General features: G+C 39.7%; 1 protein-coding gene across 4 annotated transcripts in view; it reads right to left on the reverse strand.

Annotated features, from left to right (window-relative positions):
- RPS6KC1 (ribosomal protein S6 kinase C1) overlaps window positions 1-26,471 on the reverse strand; it is an 84,863-nt gene that overhangs the window by 26,644 nt on the left and 31,748 nt on the right. For all 4 annotated transcript variants that reach the window (XM_069009558.1, XM_069009557.1, XM_069009556.1 and 1 more), the window contains 3 exons: window positions 20,006-20,124; window positions 12,411-12,503; window positions 1,550-1,597 (listed from right to left, as the gene is read on the reverse strand). In XM_069009558.1, the coding sequence (XP_068865659.1) occupies window positions 1,550-1,597; window positions 12,411-12,503; window positions 20,006-20,124 (260 nt within the window). The remainder of the gene's footprint in view (window positions 1-1,549; window positions 1,598-12,410; window positions 12,504-20,005; window positions 20,125-26,471) is intronic.

Genomic DNA, 26,471 nt, shown 5'->3' on the forward strand with positions numbered 1-26,471 from the left:
AAAGGTCAGTTGTACCCTCAGTTGCCTTTGGAGCCTGCTGTGCTCTGTGTTTATCAACCAAACTAATCTATCCGAGTTACTCTGGGCTTCAGAGAAACCACTCATCTGCTGCTCTATGCCCCTCGGTCCCCCGAGGCTGTGCTGATGGCATCTGGCGCATTTCCAGAGAACAGAAGATGGCACAAAGCTGCCATTAAAATCAATTACATGGGTCAATGTTTTTATTAGAATCTCTCTCAAACTAAGTCATCAGGATGACACTCAGTTATTTCCCTGTGACCTTTTTTTAAAATTTTATTTTTGTGTGTGACCAAAAGACACTATTAAAAAAATTCAATTCAAGTCCTAAAGACAAAAGAATGCCTTAGCCTCACAGGTAATCCTCACATTTCCATTTTACTTTACTAAAGACAACAACCACCTCAATAAAAAAAGAAAGGAAAGGATTAGTCTCCTTGAGAGGCAATGATTTTTGGGAGGTAGTGCAGGGATGAAGTTGCCAGAAGTGAAAAAATTGATGCGGGAGGGTGAAAGGGAGGGGAGAGAGAAAGAGAAAAAAAATTATGTCAATAGTGTGACCTATTACAATATTGATAAACATAAGCAGTTACATGGGAAATTCAATGTTACCCTATCTACCAGTAGATAATGTGAGGTTCTAATATACAATATTCACAAATAAACCTTTCTCAGAAACAAACAGGTTTGCTGTATCCTGCACATGCAATTTCAAAGGCTGATGCACAGAGTTAAGGTGGGCTGTAAGCCAGATCTGAAGCAAAGTTACAAAATGTTAACAAGTAATTAGAGGTTAATGTTTGGGACACAGCTTTTTTTTCAATCCTTCCTGCCATTAGCAGTGGAATTCATGTCAAGGGGAGCCTGAAGTAAATGGTCACAAAAACAATACTTATAACTGAACTAATTCTCAGCATCACAGATGCTCTGAGCATACTGGGGTCTTGATCTGAACACTTTCTGAAACATAAAAGAGTAATGTGAAAAATTTTATTCTGACCAAATAACTGTTCATAAATGTAATTGGTTAGTAACACTAAACTCTGTTATCTCAGACTATTGATGTAAAACATAAGGAAACATATTTGAGGAAGACCAATTGAACATTTAATTCAGAACCCACTTTAGCCAGTAGGATATTCTTCAGCTAAAGAAGACCAACACAAACGGCAGTGGATGTGCTTGGATTAAGCAGAATTTTCATGTTCATCAGAAGCCCTGAGCCACCAGGGCTTTACAGATGTTTAAAGCAGCACATTCAATCTGTGATTCTTTACCAAAGCCTGCAAAGGTGTTGGCCTCAATAACCAGAGGCAACTCAGGTGACTAAACCAGCACATCTGAGCACTAGGGATGTCAGAGAGAAAGGAAGGGAATGCAACCAAATACTGACAAAAAGAATTCCAGGGCACTTAACACGTATTATATTAATACGTAATATATTGCAGGGATACCTCTATAAATTACCTGTAAGCTGATCTTTGTGTGCTGGTATAATTTAGGAGGTCATATAATAAAAGATTTTACTCACCTTCAATATAAAAGTCTGCTGTGTTCTAGTGTCCATTACAAGCAAAACCTAAGCCAAAAGTATTCAGAGACAATATTTAAGATTCACATGTGTAAGCTAACAAAACATAGTTCTTAAATCTAATGTTGAATATTCTTACAAAGAAAGTGATACAAGCAATGTAAAAATTAAACCCCTGCAGCATACAGACTTGATAAGCAGTCTTTTTTCTAGCAGAGAAATGACTGAGGATATAGATCACTAAAATTAGGGTAACAACAAAAAAAATGGGATTTATTTAGAGAGAAAAGTCTGAATGGTTTTGCTGCAGAGAAAACACCTACAGCTGCAAAGAGCATCTCTGTTAGCAGTGCATCACCTCTACTGAAAGCACTTCAAACACAGCAATGAGAGAAGCACTAAATAACAACTACATTCTTAGCAAGCTCCGTTTGTTTATGTGTTGAAAACAAAACAAACAAAAGGACACATATCTGTGTATATACATTTAGGAAACTGCATCTTTAGAAAGCTGGAACCCTCTGCCTTCAAGTCACCCTGCTCAGGAATTAACTGTTTTCAAACTCTAAGAACACAGATGTGCTTGAAAAGCTCCAGCTGCAAGACAGCCCCACGAGCAGCGTAAGCACAAGCTCAATCTTCCCGTAGGAAGAAGAACAAGAGTGTGCCCTCACTGTTTACTTACAGCAGACATTGTAAACTTCCAGTATAAACATTCATACAGTTATACCAAAATATTTAGGCTGCAAAAATCATACTTCTAAAAGGCTTCCTTCCCATGCTGGCACTGGGATTACCAAACTCTAAGTTCAACAGACAAGATGCAGCAACTCCAAGTGAACAGACAAGATGCAGTGAAGACCAAGCATTGCATCCAGAAAGACTTCTTGCAGAGGAATGACATGTCAGGAGCAACATGGCTTCATCAGGTGGCAAAGGACACCACCACACACAGGCTCCCTTACCTCCCTGCTGCAATTGCTGCAGAGGGGCAGCAATGCAGCCATGCTCTGCTGTCTCCAAAAGGAAGAAACCTTTGCTCTTTGGGATGGTAGCATTCAAAACCTACTTCTCTCCCCACTGCATCTCAAACATGAGAAAGAGAACTGAAGTCTTTTCTAATCATTTCTCTCTCAACATATTTTACCAAAAACAAATAAAGTGACAGACTCTTCCCCATCTCAAAGACCCCCCTCTTTTACTAGGGTTGCACCCAATTTTAAAAGCTTTTCTGTATATTTGGGGAGAGAAAAAAAAAAAAAAATCAACAGAAGTTGGTGCTACTGAGATTTTTTTAACAAAGGAGTGACACACAGTTTCCATGTCAAGGGCATGGTATGGAAAGGCAAGTGTGCCCAGACCGCTGAGTGTGCCAAGCAACTTTTTAGGCCTCTTACCTAGGGCTTCCAGAAACAGTGGAAACCAGCTCAATAAATAACAATTGTGAAACTGGTTTTGTTTACAGATGTTTTAAGATGTTTAAGAAGTTTACACCAAAAGGTGTAAAATTAAAATTAAAGAAAAACCCAAAACCACACCAACCAACCAAAGAAAACCAACAGAAAAAGAGAAAAATAAAAGCCACTTTACAAGAGGTGCCAAAAGAAGATTAAAATGGTTTGGAAACATCTATGTGTTTACAGTCACTCTCCTTACTCTTCTCCCAAGTTTGTTTGCAACTAGACACTGTTCACATTGAGGCAATAAATACGAGAACATATGTGATTTTTTTTTTTAAATGTGCCCTTTGACTGTCAATATCTCCCAAACAGGTGTTGGCTAAATGATTATAAATTGGCCTCTGGATACACCTCTTCAACTGAGCCGTACAGGACTGGTGATAATATAATTAGACCTAAAAACATCAGGCTGGTGAATGCGTTCCATCTGTTTGGCAATAATGTTTAGTTAACAATAGTCTTTAAAAGAAGCACCTTCAACTTCAGTTCTTAAAGTTATTTATAGGGCCATTCTTAACACACCAGCACTCTTGCTAACAAGAGCTTTAGCCACTTGGAAATTATTAGCCATACAGCTGTATATGAAAAGGAATGGCAGCATTTAACATCTGTATCTCTCCAGATTTACAAGCATGAACCTCATTTAAAGTCACTTCTTAATGAACAGTTCTGTGGTCTGTATTAATATTATAGTTGCATGCACAAAGATCATAAGGAGCCAAACATTTTTTTAATACCAACAGTAGGCCAATCAGTAATGAAGCTGTCAGCATAAAGGACAGAATAATAGCTTCTTTAACCCTCAAACAGGATTTGTTCATTTGTAGAGTAGAAGACACCAATTTAAAAACTGCTCATGGGTTTGCTCACCTTTATAAAGACAAAAATCTAATTTGGTACTAATTTGATACAATTGTCTTTCCAATAAAAGGCTCCTAAAGCCATCTTTTATTCCATGATAAAACAACTGCTATAACTAAAACTGTCATGAAATAATTACCTTTGATAGCATACCTTATTGCACAAATACAATTAATGTATTCCTCCCTTTCATTTTTCACACTTGCTTATCAGCACTGTATTAGCATATGGTGCAACAGAAGAGATTACTGAGCCCTCGCCCCGTAAGTTGAGGTATAGAACCACGACCACTAACAAGAATAAAGCAGACAGCAGGTCCCTGTAGGATAACTTCATCTGCTGTTATATTGCAGCATTCACATGAAAGTAGCAGCTACAGTTTTATACCTGCAATAACAACTAATATCCCTGTGCCTTTGAGGTTAACTACCTAGATGGACTACCCAGTCCAACTAACCAGCTCTTTTTTTTTGCCTCCCATCAAGTACATACTTTCCCCAAGTGATTAACACCTCATTCACAGCTCCACTTCATTTTAGGGACAATTACTTCTTTGTTGATTCAGTAACAACCTTTGGCAAGACTGTTTACCTCAAAAGGGACTCCAAGAAGCCCAGGAAGAGCCTTGGAAATAACTTGAGAAATTCATGTAGTGATGGTCCATTTGGACCTGGCAGACTGCAGACTTTACGTGGGCCCACCAAATCAAAAACCTGTTTCAAGGGAAAGCAGCCTGCATGCATTATTGCAAAGATGTGGTTTAACCAGGTTCTCCCAGGTAAATAAAGGACTACGTGAATGGGCAAGTCGCTATCAGAAAGCCATTTCACGAAGGGCTAAGTCCAAGAAACAGAGGGTCGCAAGTATATTTGCTTGAGTTTTTAGCACACCCAGAGCAGAGAAAGAAAGGTCAGCAGCTCTCGGATGCACTACAACACTGCTGCAGAAGGGCAAAACTGTACCCCTGCCACTGACCCAGGTGCCAACTTACTCTCCTCACCTCATGCTTTACAGCCAGTTTATAGATAGAAGTGCACCAAGTCTCCTGTTTGCATTCCTTCACACTTCTCTCCCGTTGCAAAAGTGCTTCTGTAATTCTAAGATTTCCTTTTAAAATGCAAAGTGACAAGTTCCCACGCTAATGGCACAATGGGGCAAAACAGGATTCCACAGAGCATTCACTCGGACAGAACTCTGTTATTCTCCAGAGCAGATCACACAGAGATGCTAGCACTAGACTAGGCTGCTTCTAGCTCACATAAGCTGACAAAACCTCTTTCACCATCTAAGTTGTAATATTTAATATCTCCTAACAACGAGCTGTCGGCTGTAACATTCAGCATCCTGTTTCAGGGAGCAGGGAGAAGAAGGCACAGCAGGGCACTCCTCGGCACTGAGCAACTAGGCTGTAACACAAAAGGAGACAAGGCAAAATCCTATTTGTAACACTAATGGACGAGCAGAGTCAAGGTCCACATTTCACGCTGGCTCTTATGGCACTGTTGCTTACTCATTCTTTCTCTATTTCTTTGCACTGACAACAACCTCAACATGGCCAAAAAACACTAAGACACAAAGAGCAATTACCACAAATAAGTATCTAATGTAAATAAGGGTCTTCAGCAGCACAGACATCCTAATTTTGTACAAGCACTGAAGCTCTAAGGAACATCCCAAAAAACAAGTGAACGCAGCAGCACTGCATGACAGCATCTCAGTAAAGTGCAGATAGCAATACCCCTCTGTGATTCCAAATAGGATTTCTTACTTGTGAATTCTTTTTTTTTTTCCTAAGTCAAGGGTTAATTCTGATGCTGACAGCAGCTACTTAAAAAAATTAGCTTCTTAGATTTGATTTACAGTGTATCCAACAGCTTAGAGGAAAATAAATTAAATTCAATTCAATATAGGAGGTACAATTAATTGGAGAAAAATAAAATAAAACCTGCCTGGTAAATAACCATAGTCTAGCTTTAAGAAAACAGTTAATTTTAAGATCCTATAAATGCACAGAAATTAGCAAATGTTTCGGTATGCTAATTTTTTTTAATTAAAAGATATTTCTGCAGTAAAAGCTCTTTCATATGCAGTACTGATTCTTCATCAAACGTTAAGTTTCCAACTTAACACCAGTATAGCCGGTGGCAGCCTGAAGGTTTACCATCTGCTGCCACCCAAAGTCACGGTGGCCACCTTCAGAACATATGCATCAAAGCCCTGAGATAAGAGACTGAAGGAATACTGCAGAAGTCAGCATAAGGGGGAGCACAGACCCAGGGGCAGGCAACAGGCAAGTCACCAGGAAAAAAAGAACATGGTGAACCAGCAGTCACCCCACCAAGCACCCAACCAAGGTCACGGGGGACAGCACTGGGACAACCGAGCACTGCTCTGAACTGCGCTGCTCTCTGCGGGTGCCTTTAACACTAACGCACAAATCCTGCCCCGCTGCAGACATCTGCTTCCCCAGTTACCCTTCCTTTTCTGGGATTTTTCCCCCTCTCCCCCTTCTCCCCTGCCCAGCATCTCAATACTGATTTTTTTTCCTAGTTTCTGTTCTTTCAGGACATAGCACAGAACATACCTGTGCTTTTTATTTACTGGAGCAGCTTTTAACACTAATCAAAACAAACACGTCAACACATTTGCTTACAAAAATGTGACTTTAAGTTCGCTTACACAAGTGAAAAATACTTCGTGCCTGATCAAAGAAAATGGAATAGGATCTCTTACTGCAGTACCAGACAGCAGAAAGGTTTCCAAGACAAACCACAGCCAAGGGATTACTTTAAAACCAGCTCCATTTTGTTATTAAAGTGCTGCTCTACACTTAAAACACATCATGTAATATTGTCACCCGTGGGCCACCTATTCACTCTGGTCCTTATCTGCTAAACAAATGTACCCTTATCACAGGACAGATACTCTAACGAAGTCCTACAAACTTGAATATGTTATATCAGATGATCACCTGGGATTTTTTTCCTGTGTTTACCCCACCAGTTGGAAAATGCTGTACTGACAGATTAGAAGGAACAAGACAAGTCATCCACCTGATCCTAAGCACAAGTATTTGGGACTGCAAGAAAACCTCAGCTGGGGCTGGAATACAGCTGGGTACTGCACTCAGGACATGGCTGTGTTGATGGGCAGGAGCAGGGGTGCAATTCCTCCTGCTCTCCTCAGCTGTGCCAGCTGTCACAAGGCTACCAGGATTAAAAGATCTACTTAACACAGATTTATTCTTGTCACTTTTCAGATTACACCACCCGGACTCTCACTCGTCTCCCTCTGTCGTTACAGAAAGAGATTACATTTGGCTAATATGTATGAAAAATGTGATTATTCCTTATCCTTGTACCTGTGCAATATGAATTATCTTCAGTTTGCAATTATTCCTCCTTTCAAACCATTATTCTAAGGAACGTACAGCCCGTATATTCTATGACCTGCAATAATAGTGTACTTATAAGACAAATGGTGCAGCTTTAAATAATGAAAATACTAAGAAAGCAGCATATATTCAAATTCGAATTTTTAAATACTTTGAATTGGTTGGTAACAGAAAGTCCATTTTCTTAAAGTAAACTAGAAACTGGCCAATAAATTACAAATGGTGAAATATTAACCTAGAAAATATATCTGGCAGGTTTTACTAGTGAAAGCATTTTACAACATGAAATGCCACTGGCATCCCGGAGTAATTGCCTGGCACCAATTATGTACTAAGCAACTTAAGAAGATAAACTTAAATAACTTTGGCTTAAAAAAAAAAAATCTTAATAATTTATTTCTTTGTGAGGGCCACAAGATACATCTAGTACAGCCTGCATTGTAATTTCTTTTTTCTAAAGGCAAGGGCAAAATTTGCATTACTATACTATTACTATAGTGAGACAAACAAGAAAGAAGCTAGAAAGAAGCTAAGGGTTACAACAACAAACACTCAGAAATGTTCCGATTTGTGTAAATGGAAAGATTTCAGGAAACAAGTGACAGGTGTTTGAGGGCAGGGAAGAAGGGACAGGGCTCTTTCTAGCCGGCAGAGAGACAAGGTTTAAAGTTGAGCAAGCTCTGTTACTTGGGGCTTGAAACCTGAATGTAGTTTAGGAATAATCCCACAGCAGTAGGGAAAGGAAGGTAGGGAGTCAAGAAATCAGTTTTGACAATAATTCTGTAGTTGATTTGATTATGTAGGACTTGGCAAGCCACTTAAGAAACTAAAAAGTTATCAAAACATAAAACCAGCCCTTAAAAGTTTATTTGCAGGAATAGTTACTATTATTACTCAGTTTCAGATTTTCAACCTTTTTGCCACTGCTATTTTCCATTAAGCCCCGTTTGTAGGTACATTCCAGCTCCCTTTCCCCCACAGCTCCTAGGCACACACAGGCACTCATTCAAATCCATAAGATGATCTAAAGATGCTTGACAGAGTGCACCTGAGAGCCAGGGGAGAGAAAACATCTGCCACGGTCAACTCAGTTTCACAGCTGCAAGAGTCTTTAATCTTACCTCACAATAAAAGGCTGAATATTTAAGTTACTAACAAACACTAACAGGATATAGTTAGCTATGTCTGTTATTCACGCACAACAACACACACGCTGCCCTAAGAAGGGCCTATTCCTCCTTCCCCTCTGATTAAATTTCATCAGAACTAGCCATGACCTGTTTGAATTCAACTCTGGGTCTGCAGATTATGCATGTGAAGCTGACATATATTCTACATATTTCTGCTTTTTGGCACTTTCACTCATTAAGCAGACAAGTAGTAATCACGCTTTATAAATAATTAATAATATTAGTTTGGTTCTCCTGCATATTTTTAAAGTCACTTCATCAAAATGTACACCCACCAGAGTTAGGACTTCTCACAACAGCATGGGAGACACAAAAAACCCTCTATATTCAAGATTAACAGAATTGCTTCCATTTCCTAAAAACAGTTATCTATCTCAGAAACTCCCAAAATAATTTCAGCAAGGCCTTGATGAGAGTACATTATTTTATTAGGTTTCATAATAAAGCTTAACAAACAAGCTCAAACGTATGGACAGCTGTGGAAGAACTGAACACAGCCACACCAGTGCCAATACAGACAGTGTGCCTTGATAGGGGACCAGGGGAGGGCATAGAAGAGACATAAATGACAGCCATTGGTTACACAGGCATAGTTATTACTTAATGCACTCTGCTTTCAAGATGAATCTTTAAATTGAATGAATCTAAATAACAGAGGCTTCTAAAGAATAAGAAATTGGGTTTGAAACAGCATTGTGAAGGTATCCAGCAGCACCATAACAAAGTCGTTCTTTAGGGGCCGGCTGTAGCTTCAAAGGAGAGATTTGCCTAGGGCAGAAACTCAGCACAGAACCTGCAACCTTGATTTTTAATTAGGCAAATTTTGAAAGCAGAACTCTTTCCTATTCCAAAAAAGAAGTTTTCTACTTTAAGGTGCATGAGCTTATTAAACTATTGATCATTTGTGGTTGGTGATAACAACAGCTACAATATTTAGGTATTTGTTTCCAACGCAGTACCTCTGCTGACACTAACAAGAGCTTTGCTGCCCAAACAGCAGCATCTCACACTCCACAACGTTTGCAGGCCAAAAGCCACCTTTACAATTAGATTACACCTCTATTCCAGAAACCTACTCACAGGCGGGCTCTGTACACATTAAACATATAAAATACCTGCAAACACCACCTCATTAACTTCTGACACCATGAAGTCAGCAAACACAGCAGCAGCAGCACTCAAGAAAAAAGAATGGTTTCCTCAAGCAAAACCTAAGTCCTCTTTGGTCTACTAAAATAGTCAGATTTATACTACAGCGTCTGCATGGGAGCAAAAGCAGAAGGGTGGGAGGCAAGGCGGTTACAGGCATTCTTCCCTGAATTTTCACAATAATTCAAGGAGTTTAAAAATGCTAAGATCTCTAACTCTCTCAGATTTAGCAGAAAAGGGTCAAGGCAACAAAAATTATTCAGGTGACAAGGAAGGTGAAAGGGCAGACAGGGAAAGAAAGATTGCACATTGGGAATAAACTAGGCTAAAATTAAATATCTAATCATTCTGCCTAGTCTAAAATAGTTTGAAAAACCCAGAGTTTCAGGTAGCAACAAGCATTTTGTCTGTGAAAATGAAGCCAATTCAAAACACTTCAAGAGGCTTCAAAAGAAGAACAAAGAGTGACATTACTCTAAGGGAAAGCACTGAACCTTTCAGCATTTGAATGAGGGAAGGTTAACAGCTGGTTTTGTCGAGGCAGCACTGCAGCAGGCAGACACCACTCTGGGTTTCAGCAGTGGGAGGACAAGTCTGCAGACCAACCAACACCATTTTTAAGTCAGTGTGTTCAAGCCAGTCTTGCACAGGGTTAGTCAAGCCAGCAGTTACAATGCCAGAGGCTCATTACTACTCACACACCCATTTTCTGCTGAAACCAAAGCAGCTACCTTAGGGTTAGAATGGGAGATTATTTTCAGGCAAAACTCTGCATGGCGCTGAACAGTTACAGCTACAGCCCTGTGCCCAAAAGCATGGCATCTTCAATGCTGGCCCTGAAAATCAAAATCCATTTTCAGGAACAAGCACGCTCTGTCATCTGCTTGGGTCCAGCAAGGATACTTACACACTGATTGGATTTCTCCATGATGTGAGCTTTAGGGCATATGGAAGCAGAGAAGGAGTGAAATGACAGTGATGGTGAGGAAGGAAGAGAGATGGTGCTTTAAACCAAAGGCAGGGACATCACCTCCAGCCCACAGATACATGTGCACACTTCTGCTTCACATTCACATGCATTTTGTGTATGCATTATAAAACCAAATAAAATATTCTCCAGGCATAGAGCAGGTTTTCATTTGCCTCACAACTTTACAAACACCTAGAAATAATGATCAAAAGCAGCATACTCAGAATAAGGCTAAGATTGTGACAAGAGAATCTGGAAGTAGGAACGCAGAGTACAAAGACATCTGAAAGAATCCTGCTCGCTTTTCTACATAATAATTAAACATGAACTCTGAGCCCCAGGATACTGTTTACACAGGAGCATTCCAGCTGTATGCACAGGCCTGCTACTCCTTGCACACATCTCCAACTCTGGGAATCTTGCATTTTTACCATCATTAGAACCCTGATTCAAAGATCTGGACATGTTCAGCTCACACCTGGGACACTTACTGAAACTGCTCAGAGAGAGCTAAGGAGATCCAGCACCACCAAAGACTCCAAAAGTTTCATTCTAATCTTTTCCAGTAGCTGATCATTATCATTACACAAGAATGGAGATACCAAAAAAGTCTTTCTTGATCCATTTCCAGCACTTTTGCAGGCTCACTCTGTCAGACTAGTTCACAGAAACCATGCCTACTGCACTAATTTAATTAGCACCTACTAACAGGCGCTACAGATAGGTGGTCTTTCCAACACGTCTCTCTGATATGTGTACAGAGTGGTATACAGGCTAAATTCTGTACTTAAAACTGAGGCAAGAAGATACAATGAATATGAAGTCAGAGCTTAGAAAACATTGTATGCTATAAAAACAACCATAATACCTAATATATACAACCCTCTGAGGAGAAGTTATCAACTTATGCACACAGTTACAACGAAACAGGAAAAGAAAAACAAAAACCAGTCCCAATAGCCAGGTTCAGTCCAACAAGAAAAAGAAACCAAGAAATACAGACCTCAAGGGATGAGCCACAGGTTTTTGATGCACGTTACAAATGCATAAATTGACCGTGCATGAGTAGCTCATGCACAAACCAGGGACTACATAAGGAACTATCAAAAGGCACAAGGGATTTGGCACAGCAAAAAGGAAACGAGCCGTTACAGTCTGCATTAGCCACTGTCACACTGCTGAATAATGCATCATCTTAAAAGTATTTGGTAAGGTGGTAACTGATCAGCATTATCAAAACAACCTAACAATTCTTCTGGTCTCTTAATTAGGCTTGCAAAAAGATCAGTATGGTCCTTTAGTGTTTACAGACGGGTATTATCCTGGGATTTTGGAAGACATTATTTGCATGACTCAAAAATAAGCTTGGCTTCATTGCTGAATCTCTGTCTTGGCAAGGGATTTCAATTCTGAATTCTCAGGGAAGGAGAACAATCGTGCGTGTCCCCAGTTCCCATTTCAAGTAAAGAGTTCAAAAGTAAGAATTTCTACCCTTCTATATTTCAAGTATCTACCAGATTGTTCAAGTGAAAACACGTCCACTTGTCCTTACCCCAGAACGGCAACTGTGATTCCATTTTTGAAAAACAGGCCTCATCCCATCGAATGCTACCAAACATGTACCTTATCCTTTAGCTCAAATACATTTTGCATGACCTTACATGAATTGCTTAGATAAAAGCCTTTTTTTATTCTACTTTTGTTATTTTAAAGTGCAGATGCATTTGAGTCATTTTCCCCTTTTGTTTCATATCCTTAAGATCCACAGCTTCAAAGACAAAATGTCAGCATGCAGTCGATTTATGACTGAATTCTTGAAGAGACACTGAAGAATTACCTTGTCAATCACCCCAAGGACTCTGAAGGTCTTCAGTTCCTCGGCAGGGCTCCTTAGGTTCCAAGAGGGCCTTGAACTTAGTGATCCTGGAGGCTAATGGAAGATATCAAAGATTATACATCAATCAGGGTGGTACTTGAAGGAAGACTGCCTGCTGAAGCAAATGCCAGGCCGAAGGAAACTAAATTTATCATAAATCAGAGAGACTGAAGATGAAAGGAGAAGTTTTCTGTTTGTCCTTAGCGGGGGGAAAAAAAAACCAACTTGCAAGTAAATAAAAGTCGACATAACACTGAAAACAAAATTTTAAAAAGAAAAATGCAATGAATTTTTATCTTTTCTACGCTTAATGGAACCCAGCAATTGATTACTCAGTTCTTACCACATAATAATAATCAATCAAAGCCTTACAGGTATTCAGGGTATAAAATAATTCAGAGATCACTGAGGAGGAGAAAGCAAATTAGAGGCTTTTTAAGTCTGAAGAACATAAAATATAGAATTATAAACAGGGTTCTCTTGCTCTCTGGTGAGCTTTATGAAATCATTTTAATAATAAGGTGCACAACAGAAATGACTCCTAAAGCTGCCTTAGAGAAACATAGCTAGCTATGTATCATTAATCTAGAAATTAACACCACAGCAAGAAAATTGGCAGGTGCTAATTATTCAAGTAATTAATTCGCTAATACACATAGATGCTTGTCCATACTGTGGTTCGTAGTTTCTCAGAGCAAACTCAAAGCTTCCACGTCAGAGGGGGGAACGACGTTTCAACTGGAAGTCTTTTGGGACAAAGATCAACCTCTAAAGCATCCCATATACCTCTGGCATGTGAACAAACATTTTCAGCAGTTTCTAGTTGCCAGCTGAGAGAATTCATTAGATCTTCCTCCAAAAATTCAACATGTAGCTTCTACTAGAACCACAGACCTGTATGTCTTCCTCACAAATAAGGTAACTTCATTTCAGAGCTGCTGAATGCCAAACTCCTTTCAAGCATAATCTGGCCTCCCCATGTACATTTCTATCACACAAAGGTGCAAAGAAAGAGGAAGGTGAAACTCCTTGATTTCTAGACTTTCAAGAGGAAAAAGCTGTTTTTCTAATTTGTCAACATTCTGAGGCAATATTTAACAATTATGTCACAAAGGAAAATGGCTGGTAAGCAAATATGCTGTAGATTAAATGCTTAACTATCAGGAAAAATCAAAATTTTTTCCCTTGTGATGAGAAACTCCAAGGTCCTGATCTAGGCAGAGCCATTTCCTGTCCCCCTATTTTTTCTTCCTCAGACATCCTTGCTGTGCTATCCTCAAAGGCTAAAGCAACTCCTAAAGCAACTCCTCAAAGCCTTCCCCAAAACTGAGCCCATTCATGTTGCCAGTCAAAAGCATTCTCTCCTTCCAAATTCCTTCCTAAAAATCAGTACTTATTTAAGTACTCATTGCCCACAAAATCCAAAAGGGCCATAAACACATGTTCAAAAAGCTTGGAGAAAAGAGTGTTTTTCTGTGCTCAGTGTTTAGGAGTTGATTAGTTATCTTCATTTATTTGTCTGGGTCTGGTAATAGTTTTGTCACATAAACCCTGCCAAGCAGGAGTACCAACAGCAGTTAAAACAGCCCAGATTCTAGAATCTAAAACTAAAGGCTTTAACAGGAAGAAAAACAAAAAAAGAAAACTCTACATGAACTTTTTTCTCCAAACCTCATTTCAGTTCCACATTCCAGCAAGCTGTTGAAAGTATTTTGAGAGTGTGCAATTTTTCTGCAATAATGAAATACTTCCTTTGAAACAAAGAGTTGTGCTAACACAGTTTATTCCTGACAAGATTTCAAAAGCATTCTAAGGAATACATTTAAAGGAAGAGAATATTTCCTAATCCTCTAGACTATTATAAAAGACTTTCACTCCTATCTGCTTGCTATTACATTTTATAATCATTCCTCAATAATCACGCTTTTAAAATTTTCTCTTATGAATAACATTTCAACCATAAATTAAGTTCATACAACTCAACAGAAGTTAATAGTTGTCTAATAATGCTATACAATCAGATTTCTTCATGCATCCTATCCAAAGAGCCAGTATATTTATTTTAGGTCCTCTAAAATGTGACCAGTGGTGGCACAGTCAGTAATACTGTGTACACACACTGTTTTTTATATATGTGCTCTAACATCACTTCTTACCTTAAAAGGATTTACAATCACATCCACATCTCCACAGCTCCCAGCAGGCTCTCCATTTTCATCGGTTTTGCTCTTTACAGTACTTTGGTTTCACTGTTTCAAAGTCTAATAGAAGAGCCCAGTGATGTGGAGGCATCACATTCTGTTGTGAAGCAGGCTGGAAACAAACTCTAAATTCCCAGAACAATTCCCAAAACTACAGCAATTAAGCACTCTATGAAAGAGCCTGCTCCTCTGAATAGAGTAAAACTCCAAGCTCAGCATCTAAGCAGCAATAAGGAAAATAACTAAAAACCCCCACTCTCATCAAAAAAGAGAGGAACAAAAAAAAAATACAGGAAGGAGAACAACAAAAAAAAATCAAAAGCTTCATTTGCCTTTAGAAATGAGACAAACATTCTGGACAAAGTGGCAGGCTACCTCTGCCTGCAGCAGGCCTTCAGCAGCCTGTCCAAATGCTCAGCATGCTACTCAGGTATCCCAGGATCTTCTCTGTTGTGGTCAGGCCCTCTCTATTTCCAGACTACACTCTGAGCTGCATTGCTGGATTTATCTGAGTGAGGACAGGCAACAGCAGTTCCTCTCCCACCATCACCTTCTGGTTACCATGTGTAAACTTCAAGTAGAAAAGATTGATGCTTGTTGTGATGCTCCTGCAAGGACTGAGCAGCCTGTGGCCACTGCTTGCCTTTGGAAAGCTCTAGTTTTGCAAGCTACACAAGGAACATGGCCACAGCTCTTGCCTCAGCTTTGGCATCACTGCTAGCAGTTATAAGAGCAGAGGCAGACAGAGAAGTACTCTACCAGTCAGTAAAGGAAAGGGCACTTCATATTAACCTCCTTTAAGGCAAGAGCACTATCCCCAGCCCAGTGACACAAATACCATTTGATGGGAAATCACAGAATATCCTGAGTTGGAAGGGACCCACAAGGATCATCACATCCAACTCCTGGCCTCGCACAGGACAACCCCAAGAATCACACCATGTGTACATCTCAGGCTGGGGGCACCCCAGCATCTGTTGTGGGGTTCCTTGCACCCCTCTGCTTCCTGGGATGCTGTGAAACATGAGGAATGGTGGAGTCCTGGTCCTTTGGTTGCTCAAAGCAATCCATGTGATGCCCCTTGCACTGGTCTCTCAAAGCTTTCCCAGCGCAACCACAGTTTTCCCTGCATTTCCCTCGAATTAAATATTTGATCTTTATTTTCACCTCTTCATTCTTGCACCCAGAAAGCTCTGCTCATTTAACTGCTAATGCTGCCACCTTTGACACCATTCACCACATAACCTCAGCATAAGAAAAGAGAACTTTCATGAACACCAGTGCAGACCTGCACATCAAAATGGGATCTCCCCATGCCATTCAGAGGTCTGATAATTTTAGTAACTATCTACCTGTAGCATAGCCAGACCTTCACTTGCAGCAAGGAGATGCCTTGTTTTGATGCAGATACACTGGTGTCTGCCTCATGGGTGTGACAGTGCTTCCAGCTGTCCTGGTCTGGCAAACATCCTGGCTCCTTCCTCTCTCTGCACCAGGAGAAAACCAGGTTGGATTTCTGCCTGCATCTGAACCAGGCAGAACTACAGTGTGCTTAAGAAGGCCCTCAGTGAGCACCAGTTGGGGAATGCACCTCTCCTGATGCTGGGACACACCTTGGATGTGATCCTAGAAGCTGAGACTGAATCTCTTATTTTATGTTAAATTTATATCTCACAGAACTATGCAGTGCATTTTCTTTATACTTCATGTAATTTTCATGCACATTTAATGAGAATTTTAGGAAGGTATCTTATGGAAACCACAAAGACTGCTTCTTCTGTTTGGGCATCAGGCTTGCATGCACCTCTTGTTACTAAATTGCTTTGAAAATCAAAAATAATTGACATTTTAAAAGACAACAGCTTTCATAATGGTACAAAAAGAAACAACTCTGAATATACGAAGTCAGGCATAAGTAGAATCAGAACTAATTTCAAAGAGGGAAAATACATGCTTTATAAAAACTACCAAAGTTAAAATGGCCCCACAGCCTGTACAAGCAGCTGAGCTGGGCTTTGCAGCTGACAGCTACGCAAGACTGCAGCTTTCTGATGGTCAATCCAGTGTGATTCAGAGGCTGTTGCTGCAGCTCCTACTCGGGCTTGGAGGAGGCTCCCCAGAGATGCTACTTATAAAGGGAGGAGAAAATGCAGCTTGAGAATCTGCAAAATGACGCAGTGCTGCTCTTACAGAACGCTCTGGAGCACTTGTCCAAGAGACAGTCCTTGAGGCTGCTGTGCTACACCAAAGGAAGAAGAAGAAGAAAAGGACAGCATTTGCTGCAGCCTGGTTTTCCAGAAGGCCCACATACCTGTTTAAAAGCTCCAGCAGCTGTCTGCACATCTCCTACTCTTATGGGTTTCTCAATGTTTATAGGATACTCAGATATGTTCCCAGCTCAAGGTCACAGTTGTGTCAGTTCCCTACATTTCTTGTAAGCCCTCTACCCACAACCTTTCTTTAACAATGCCAAAGGTTCTCCAAACACCACCTTCTTGTGTTCCTCTCTTCACCACTTGCACTTGCCAGCAGAAGGGTGGCTGCTAAGGATGCTATCTTAAGAGAGTTACACTGCTGAAAAGTAACAAAGTACTGTTGTTCTTTATTTGGTTTCCACGGCATCAAAGACAATTTTGCTTCTCAGCTCTCAAATACCAGACTTTTGCCTTCTTAGGGAAATCTGGTCTTCAAAGAGGCAAGGGCCTGGCATTTCCAGCCATGAAAGAATGGCTTGCTTCCTTCTGCCTGAGGCCCCCAGGGAAAAGCCAGCCTCTGTGCTTTACCTTCATGTGCTGTTCAGGTGGCAAAGGGGGAGCTGGGGGCTCATTTAGTGGGCACAGTCTTTTGAGACTGCTGCAGGTGGCTCAGCACACAGCAGGCACCCCAAGCCTCTGGGAGATCTGGTAGGCTGAGAAGTGCAGGACAGTAACTGCACCTGCACTCCTGAGCTTACCCCTTCCCTCGCTGGACAGTTGTCCGGCCTGCTGGAGGAGAAGGAAGTAAAATTCCATCTGTAAGAAGGACAGGTCAGCCTAGTTCTAATGCTGATCCCCATGACTGCTCCTTTTAAGGGCACAGTAGGAAACACAAAGCCACCTACAGCAGACGCAGGCGACAAAGCAGTTCTGCCCTGTGACACCAGGTCATGAACAAGAACGCTTTGCCTTAAGTGCCCACGCTCACTTACTAGCCAGACCTCTTCCTCCAAGGTGCAAATGATCTCAACACCCCCACTGGCCATGACATTCCCTGCACTGAACCAGGCTCCCCAAAACAAAACTGCACTCTGCCAGTCCTAACAGGGGCCCAGGCACTGCACTGACCTTACCTACAAAGGACTTAATGTCTTTAGGAGAAGGACACAAAGTATCTGCAAGTTTCCACTGGTATCTCCCAAGAACCCCTCTGTATATAGATGCAGGTTGTTTCAGTGCACTCATCACTGTCCATATGGGATGGAATAACTCATCCAAACTCCAATATAAATTATCTTGGGTAGTAAAAATAATAAGCAGTAACTAAGGTGCAAGAATTCAGGTCTGCTCAGCAGCCAACATGTGGGAAGGGTCACATTCCTCATTTTCCTTAAGACACTAAGCCAGAGCATGCCAATTCTTTGTGGTCCCTACCACTACCCCTACAATAACTTTGAGAGTTAACTCCCAGTTAACTTTTAGCTATGAACTCAGAGAAAAGCTGTTCCTCACCACAACCATCATGACCCATAAGCACCATCTGCCCTCAGTATCAGCAAATTCCAAAGCTCTAACATAAAAGTAAAATTTATGCATTTTGAAGAGCAGCAGAATACGTGTAAAAACTTAGGACAAAAACAAGGCTAAATCATGGCTACATGGCCTTTTTTTGTAAACAGGATAATCAGCCAGGTGCAACACTGAGCAAAACAAGATTTGCCATAATTTGTCAATTTTGAGTTTCCTCACAGAAGGAGAATGGTTTTTTATTCTGTTTTTTTCCTTGTCTTATCCCAATTAAATCTGCTTTTCTTTGGATCTGCAAAGAAGGCATATGTCTTATTCAGTACAGCATAAAAGAGGAAATACTTTACCTCTCAAGTTCACATAGAAAAATGCAACCTATTTCTTCCTCCTTCCCCAGCACAGTTAGTTTTTAAACTTATAAAAAGGCAAAAATAGGTTGTTCGTGGCTTTTTTTCCTCTTGTTCTTCAGTTTCCAAACACACTGAGGATTCCATTCAATATAGTTTCTTCCCCATTTTCAGGGGTGTTTGACCCAAAGAAAGAATACCTAGTAGGAGTTCATATCTGTCCAAAATATTAAATTGTTCAAAGTACAGTTCATAGCAACAGCAAGACTCCAAGCCTCACAAAATATATCCCATTTGGAACATCCTCAAAATGTACTTGTGGGCTCTCAACATGAAAAAAATCTAGCCTTAAAAAATCAGTGTCTTTGCTTTTTAGATTTACTTATTAGACAGACACCTTTTAGAAGGGTTCCAATTTTTGCAGCAGTTGTCTCCTTAAAGCATTTTTAGATCTGTGCAAAGTAAGAAGCAATAATCTTCTAACCCTTTTGTTATCCCTTGATATTAGAGAGTCGGGAAGTTCGTAGCTTTTATACTTACTGCAATAGGGCAGTCATCAACAATAACACAGTTTAGCATGACTGCAGTAAAAGCCTAAAGTAAAAACAGAAAAATCCCAAAGGAACTGTTTAAGGAAGGGCAAGGTAGACATTTATTGAGGGTATCTTAGAACAAGCTTTGTTTGTCTTTTGTACAAGTACAGATAAGGGTATTCTGCTCAAGAAAGTGGGAATTAGCACAGAAACTTCTCAAAAATCAAGGAGCTGGTCCCACAAGCATATCCAAGAGAGACATCTGAAAGGATGAGGAAGAACCTTTGCTCTATTGAGTACTTGTTCTGTGGAAAACTATTCTGATCCTCTCTACCCTGTGCTTGACTCACTTCCTTCTGATACATCACGATGTGCTAGGCTACAGAAACCAACAGGTTTCTCACTCCCTACAGGACCGACCAGCATTCTCATAGAAAAGTCATACGAAACGTTACATTCCAGTGAGGTTTTCTGCTTTACCTTTAGATTCTCCAGCATGATGAAAAATGTCTACATCATCAACCATGAGCAGTAGGAAAGCATGTGAAAAGCTGTCCTGTATTAAACCAAGCACTCCTCGTGACATAATGAAGAATCAGAAAGAACGGCAGCTTAACAGAAACACAACATCAAAATACTCCTGAGGCCTCCCAAAAGAGAAATTCTAGATAGTTTTTGAACCTTAAGCTTGAATATGCTTTGCTACTTAATTATACCAAATTCTGGTTCAGAAAAAAATTAATTAAAGCCTACCATAGAAATAGATGCATCTTCTGAGGTTTTGTGGTAGAGACTGGAAATTTTTTCAGCACGCATAAGGTATTCTGCAGTCTTCCTTTTCACTGCTTCTCGACGAGTTGGACTTGATTCACCTCAATGGAGAAAAAAGAAGTTATGTTTTCTATACAGAGAGAGGTACTAGATAATCAAAGCATGACTACTTTGAGTCTACCTTTTTGATTTCCTTTGGGTTATTCATAACCAAACCTAAAGATATGCATCTTCTAAAAATCCAGTACTGCAATCCCAGAGTTCCACAAAAATAGCAAATTAAGCCTTGCTATAGACTAAGGTAAATAAAGCCTTTCCTAATATTTCTGTGATTTGGTATTTGTTCCTATGGTAACATAAGTAAGAACTGAAAGAAACCACTGATCCAAATGCTGTATTCCAAAAAGCAAAATCAATTAGGAAAGACAGAATAAGATGTTTACAACAAAACAACAAACTTATTTTCTTCCTCAGGTTTCCAGTATGGACTCTCCTAATTATACATGAAGTCTACAAATGCTATTAAAAGCATGAAGGCAACTGAGGAAACACTAAGAACTCCTGCTTACAGCTTTCCAGTGCTAGATATTCCCTGCCTCCTGGCTTGGGGTAACACGGGGAGAAAGGAATAAGCACTTGCACCAACTACTTCACTTTTAGATGGCTAAATGACCACTGTATTATTTCTAATGTACCCAGACTCTTGGTGAGAACCCCATGACATCACACTAACTCTGGATTCACTCTAAAGCTTTCAGTTTATGTTTAGGCATTCCCATCCTGAGCAATATTGCTGTAACAGACTCAATTTGTGATGGCAACACCCAACCAGCCAACCACCAAGCACAGATAAGGGACTGTGAGATACAATTGTTACAGTAGAGAAATGAGATTACTATGCTGAAAAAAAGAGACAACTGTCCCAGAAGAAGACTGAAGGACAGCAGAGACTTTATATGGCTCTGGCAGACTCTCCCAGCCCTAACTGAGGCCATCCAAGACTTGCAGAAACAAAGCCTTGACTGTGATGGGCTCTGCACTGCCAGGTGCAAGCCAGCACCTCTCAAACCAATGCTCAAACAGGGCAAGGAACTGCAAGGATATCTGCCCAACAGCTATCCCACATGAAAGACAAGGCAAGGAACAGGAGGGGCAATAAATTAAACACACAAATACACAAACCCCAACCAACGGCAGATAACAGACAATAACGAAGACTGGAACTCATAAGACACTGATCAACGGGTCATGAAAGGAACCCGAGCGTAACCTTGAAGGAGTTTAACCAGAAACTTTGTAACTGATAAGAAAAAAAACAGGATTATTGTGGGTTATCAAGAATGAGTCTCATAAAAAAGAGCAAGCTTATTACAGAAATTTCTGACAGAGAACTTACTGTGTGAATGCTTGCATTCAGAAATTACTGCAGGAGGTTTTCAGGGGGCAATTATGTCACTGTGTAAAACATTGTGAGATTTTCAAGGGCAGAATTAAAGGTAGGGGTCAAGGTGGATTGTTGTAAAATAGAGACTCCCTTTCATATCACAACTAGAGACTACCTAAACACACAGAACCATCACACCCAGACTCCAACAAGAGTGAGCAGAAGAGACTTTGGGTCTACTCCAAGTTCTCTGGTAAGTGATCTCTTGTAAATTTTACTATCCACCTCAAAGCAGGAGGGAAAAGTCATTGTCACCTCCTTGGATATGGATGCAGACTGCTCTGGAAAAACCTTTGTCTACACTTGGTTTGGGATAGTTAGAAATTCAGTGCACTTTCAGCATACAGTATCATGGATATATATCAGTATCTCAGTAACTTCTCTCATTTAAAAGACCTAGGGTAATCTTGGTAAGAAGTTCCCTTGATGGGACTGCCAGTCTTACTCCCATCTAGGATTAAAAAAAAAATAACATCACTCAACTCTTTGAACTTGAAGTTGGCATTACCAAAAGAGAGCAGATACACAGTATTTTTTTTTATAAGTGTGTGTTGCAATTTGCTAAAGCATGAGTAACTCTCTTGCTTTCATCTGTGCACGTAGTGTTACAGCACCACAACACCTCCTCATGCTGATGCACTGGTGAGCACCTACGTTCTCTCAGACACACGAAGCAGCAGCCACTCAGAGAATACAAGACACCTGCACAGCAACAATGAACTCTTCAGCCAGCATTTCCTCCAAGCAGGCTGGAAGAAAACTGCTAGGTTAGTGTCTAAGGCTATCATAAAAGTCAAGCTTACTGCTTAATTGTTAGTTATGTGTATTTAGTTTGGATGTTTATTGCTTTTTTCCAATGCTTCAGTAATTTTACAGTAATTAACACAAACCAGCTAGGATGTCCCCTTAGAGCTGTCTTTGTTCTCCCTACTTTCACAAGACATTAATTTCCGTTTTCCTCCTACTTCTCCTTCCCAAGTAATTTGTTAAATAACCTTTGCAAACTGTTCCCTCATTAAAATCTTCAGCCATAAAAAAGGGCGTGGACCCACAAAACAACATTTATTCAACAAGTTCTTGCATCGTATTTGTGGATGAGATCATTAACAGTTCAGTCTCTGAATACTTTAACAGGTGGATGATTGAGAATTAGGTTTATGGAAATAGGATTTTGGCTTTTTATTTTTTTGCATTAGTTTAACCAAGAAAATGTAAAAAAACTACACTGCAATACAAATTCCCATTTAAACAGCCAATATCTCACAAAAATCTGCAAATAAATACAGGATATAAATTTAATAAACAAATAAATGCTACTTAAAAAGCCTCAAACACAGACAGTAACAATAAAGACCCCATTAAGCTAAAAATAATCTTAAGCATTTACGCCAAATTCGAGGTCATAGAACTGTTCACTTAAAACCAAATAAATCACTAAAACACAGTACTAGAATAAATCCTTGTATCTGACAGATGTCAAAGCTGCGATTCAGACTTCATGCATTTTTTTATGCAATGTTACATTTTGCCATGAAATACTGGTTTTAGTTATGCAAAAATGTGTATTTTCAAAAGCACCAATTTTATTTTATAATAAATTAGGAATAATCATTTATTCCTAGTTAAGAACTTTTGATTTAAATATTGTGTGAGCATATTGAGCTCTTATTTCCATGTAGTTAGCCCACAATAATCTAAAGAGGTATCTCTCTAATTACAACTTAAACTTGAAAGGCATTTTTCTTTAAATGGCAGCAAACAGGAAATGTTTAAACTGTGTCAAAGCCTTTGATGAATCTTTACAACTGCTCATAAAAGATCATCCTGCTTAAAATAATATTGATTTTTCATTTATTTTCCTAGATACTAGAAGATTTATGTTTCATCTGATCAGGATCAAAGCTTCTCCCCCCTCCTGATCACTGGGATTAAATCACCAATGTCATTTTACACTTTTTAAAAGTACACTGCTAAAGCAAGATATAAAAGTGCAGCAAGGCTGATCATAGAAACCTTAGAATAAAAACCCCTCAAGATTCCCCATCTCTCTCTCTCCCTCTGCATTTGCTACAGAGCAGCTGTGCCTCACACAGATTCACATGAATGAAAATATTAAGGCGAGAAACCACCCACTTAGTTTATTTTCCATATGACTTTCCTGTAATTATTTTGTAAACTGTTCACACAACAATATATAAAAACATCTGCAAAAACAGGTAATTAATGTGTCAAGCCAAACTAATGCATTTTTTATGGTGTCCATGCTTCGTCAACTGTAATTATAACTCTTTTTAAGCAAATGATGATGTGTTTGTTGCAATGTGCAAGTGGTTATTTTAGATGCTCTGTTTACTATTCCCGCAAATAGAATACAAAAACTCTACAGCTACTTTGTTGCACATATAAGCCTTCATCCCCACACACAAGCACAAGCAGGCTGCTCCCTCATTTTCTAAAGGCTTTGCCTATTTCAAAGAAATAAAAATATCTTAAAATGAAAATTGGCTTTGGAAAGGCTGACCAGGCCACCCGCTGACCAAAGTAACAGGAAGCCAGGACATTAGGACAGCAGCCAATGATTTAAAATTTATTCTTTAATTTATATCTCTAAAGACAGCTCAGTTACAATATATTTACAAAGACAGATATTCCTAACAATGTTCAAATGATTTTGAGGGTTTGATAGAGGAAAACAGCAAATATTGGAATAATTGTGCCATTGAGTTCATCTGTGACTTGGCTGATTGTTTGCCCATAGTGCACTGATTTGAATGAAAAACACAAAGAGGCAGCACTTCCACAAAGTACAGCAGGGGCATCTGGAAAACTAGCAATACTTTTGTCTTCTGCTCAGAAAGCCTTTTCCCACACTTCACAGTACCTCAGAAGAGGACACACCTTTGAGAGATCAGCTAACTCAATGCTGAACTATTCAGCTCAGTTAACTGCTTGTTGACACATCAAATCTTCTGTAATTCTATCATATAGGAAAATTACTTATGTTTAGATAATAACAGCAAAAAGCTGTTGAAAGGGGGTCATATTCAATAAACTTAAGACAAAAAAAAAATTGGTCAGTAAGGAGTATGGAAAAAATCTGTCCTTCTTCCCCAAATAATATGGGATACTACCAAGAGAACACATCTCAGATGCACAGAAGTGCTGTCAAACTTGCTCTGCTCCGTAACTATCCTCCTCCACAGATCCAGGATGAAGTCACAGGGAAGATGTGTTCCTCTCTGGATGATAAAGATAGCTTGCCACTAACATATACAAAAAAATTTTAAATAATCAGTAAATCACAATATGTAGCACCCACCCTGGAATTCTAGATATTTCTTCCTTTCTTTGTGCGTGACCAGTTCCAAATCATCCCCCTTAAGGTGCTAAGAGGTCTTCCTCAGGAAGGGTTAATCTGCCAGGGCAACATAGGTGCACTCCCTACCTAAGTAGGTGCTCGGCCAGGATGGGGATATTTTCACAGAAGAAGTAAGGCCATAAAGTGAGCATTACCTGTCCCAATCCTCTGTGACCTCCTCTTCCTGCTTTTCTCTCAGACTTACTAAAAATATATGTGGGCTGCCTTCCTTTAAAGAAGATATCAGAAGAGATTTGCTCCAGGAAGGAATGTCCTCTTGCAGAACAAGTACAAGGAACTTGTGCAAGACTGCCTGTTGTGCTAGCCCCAAACTCCATGTTCTTAACAATTTAAACAGTAAAACTTTCTCTAAATACTGAAATCTTCAATGAAACATTTATAATTGCCAAATCTAACAGCTATAATACCATTTTTTATTTTTAAAAGTTTCTTTATCTTCTTCACAGTCTTCCTGCACATATCACCCAGCTGGATTGCTGAATTTTTCAAAGAATTGCTCTCTATAAAAATGCAAGGGAGTAAGCCTTAAAAGATTTATTTCTTCTCACAATGAAAAGAGGTTTAGCAGCACCTTCCTTATTAGTGGGTAGCCCAGCTGTTATTTTTGCCTAATTGGTTCAAGAGGACCTCTGTTCTTCTTAGGGCAAACACTTCTTACATCATGTGAAGCAGACTCCTTTGTCCATATTAGCCAAACAAAAGCTCAGGCACACCGTAAGTGACAATGCGACTCATAATCCAGCACAGGTTTGTGATGACTTTGGACACAGTTTTATAACCCCCAAATTTATTTCAGGAAGGGGAAAAGCTGCTGATTTTGGAACGAGTCTCCACCAACTTTCACAGGAGGGTGGGTAACCTTTAATTTTCAAACAATTACTTAAGTGAAATGTGGCAGGTGCTGGGGTAGACGGACACTGCAGCATCAAGGAAAGAGCTATAGATTTTAGCAGCAGGTGGGGGTTTGGAATTGTGAAATAAGCCCACTACCTCATCAGCTCCAGTATGCTACACATTATATTAATGGTGAGTTCCTTTGAGGTGCTGATCAAATTCTGCAGCTGAAAAAAACTGTAAATATTAAAAAATAAGACAAAGGTTAAGCCCATTATGATAAAACAGCTTGAAGTGATCTTTTTTCCTCTTTTTTCTTAACATTTTGAGAGAGTCAAAATTTATTAAGATGCAACACATTTAGCAGAACCATTCTTTCTGGCTTTTCTGAAGATTCAGGACGGTACTGTACTCTACCAACCAAGAAGAAAAGCCACTTAGAAGTTAAACCTTTCATACTAAAGCACAAATTTGTGACAGTGAATGAACACCTACAAATTCTTCTTCCCACTTTCCAGTGTGCTGATAACTATTATATCCATATGTCACATACATCATCTTCACTGCAGGTTGCCTGAGACCGTTACAGATCTACATTTCCTATGACGTTGCCAGTTCTGCATCCTGTAGAAAACCTTTGGTCACACACCAGTCATGTAAATGTCTAGGTAAACATCTCTCTGGGGAAAAAAAAAAAGTTGGCATATTTGCCAAAGTTAAGATTACACAGAAGAATGGTGTGGGTGAAATGTGTTTGAGTGACCAGTAAAGCAGGAGTCAGTAACACTGAA

The sequence above is a fragment of the Aphelocoma coerulescens genome, chromosome 3, assembly GCF_041296385.1.
Source record: "Aphelocoma coerulescens isolate FSJ_1873_10779 chromosome 3, UR_Acoe_1.0, whole genome shotgun sequence".
NCBI lineage: Eukaryota > Metazoa > Chordata > Aves > Passeriformes > Corvidae > Aphelocoma > Aphelocoma coerulescens.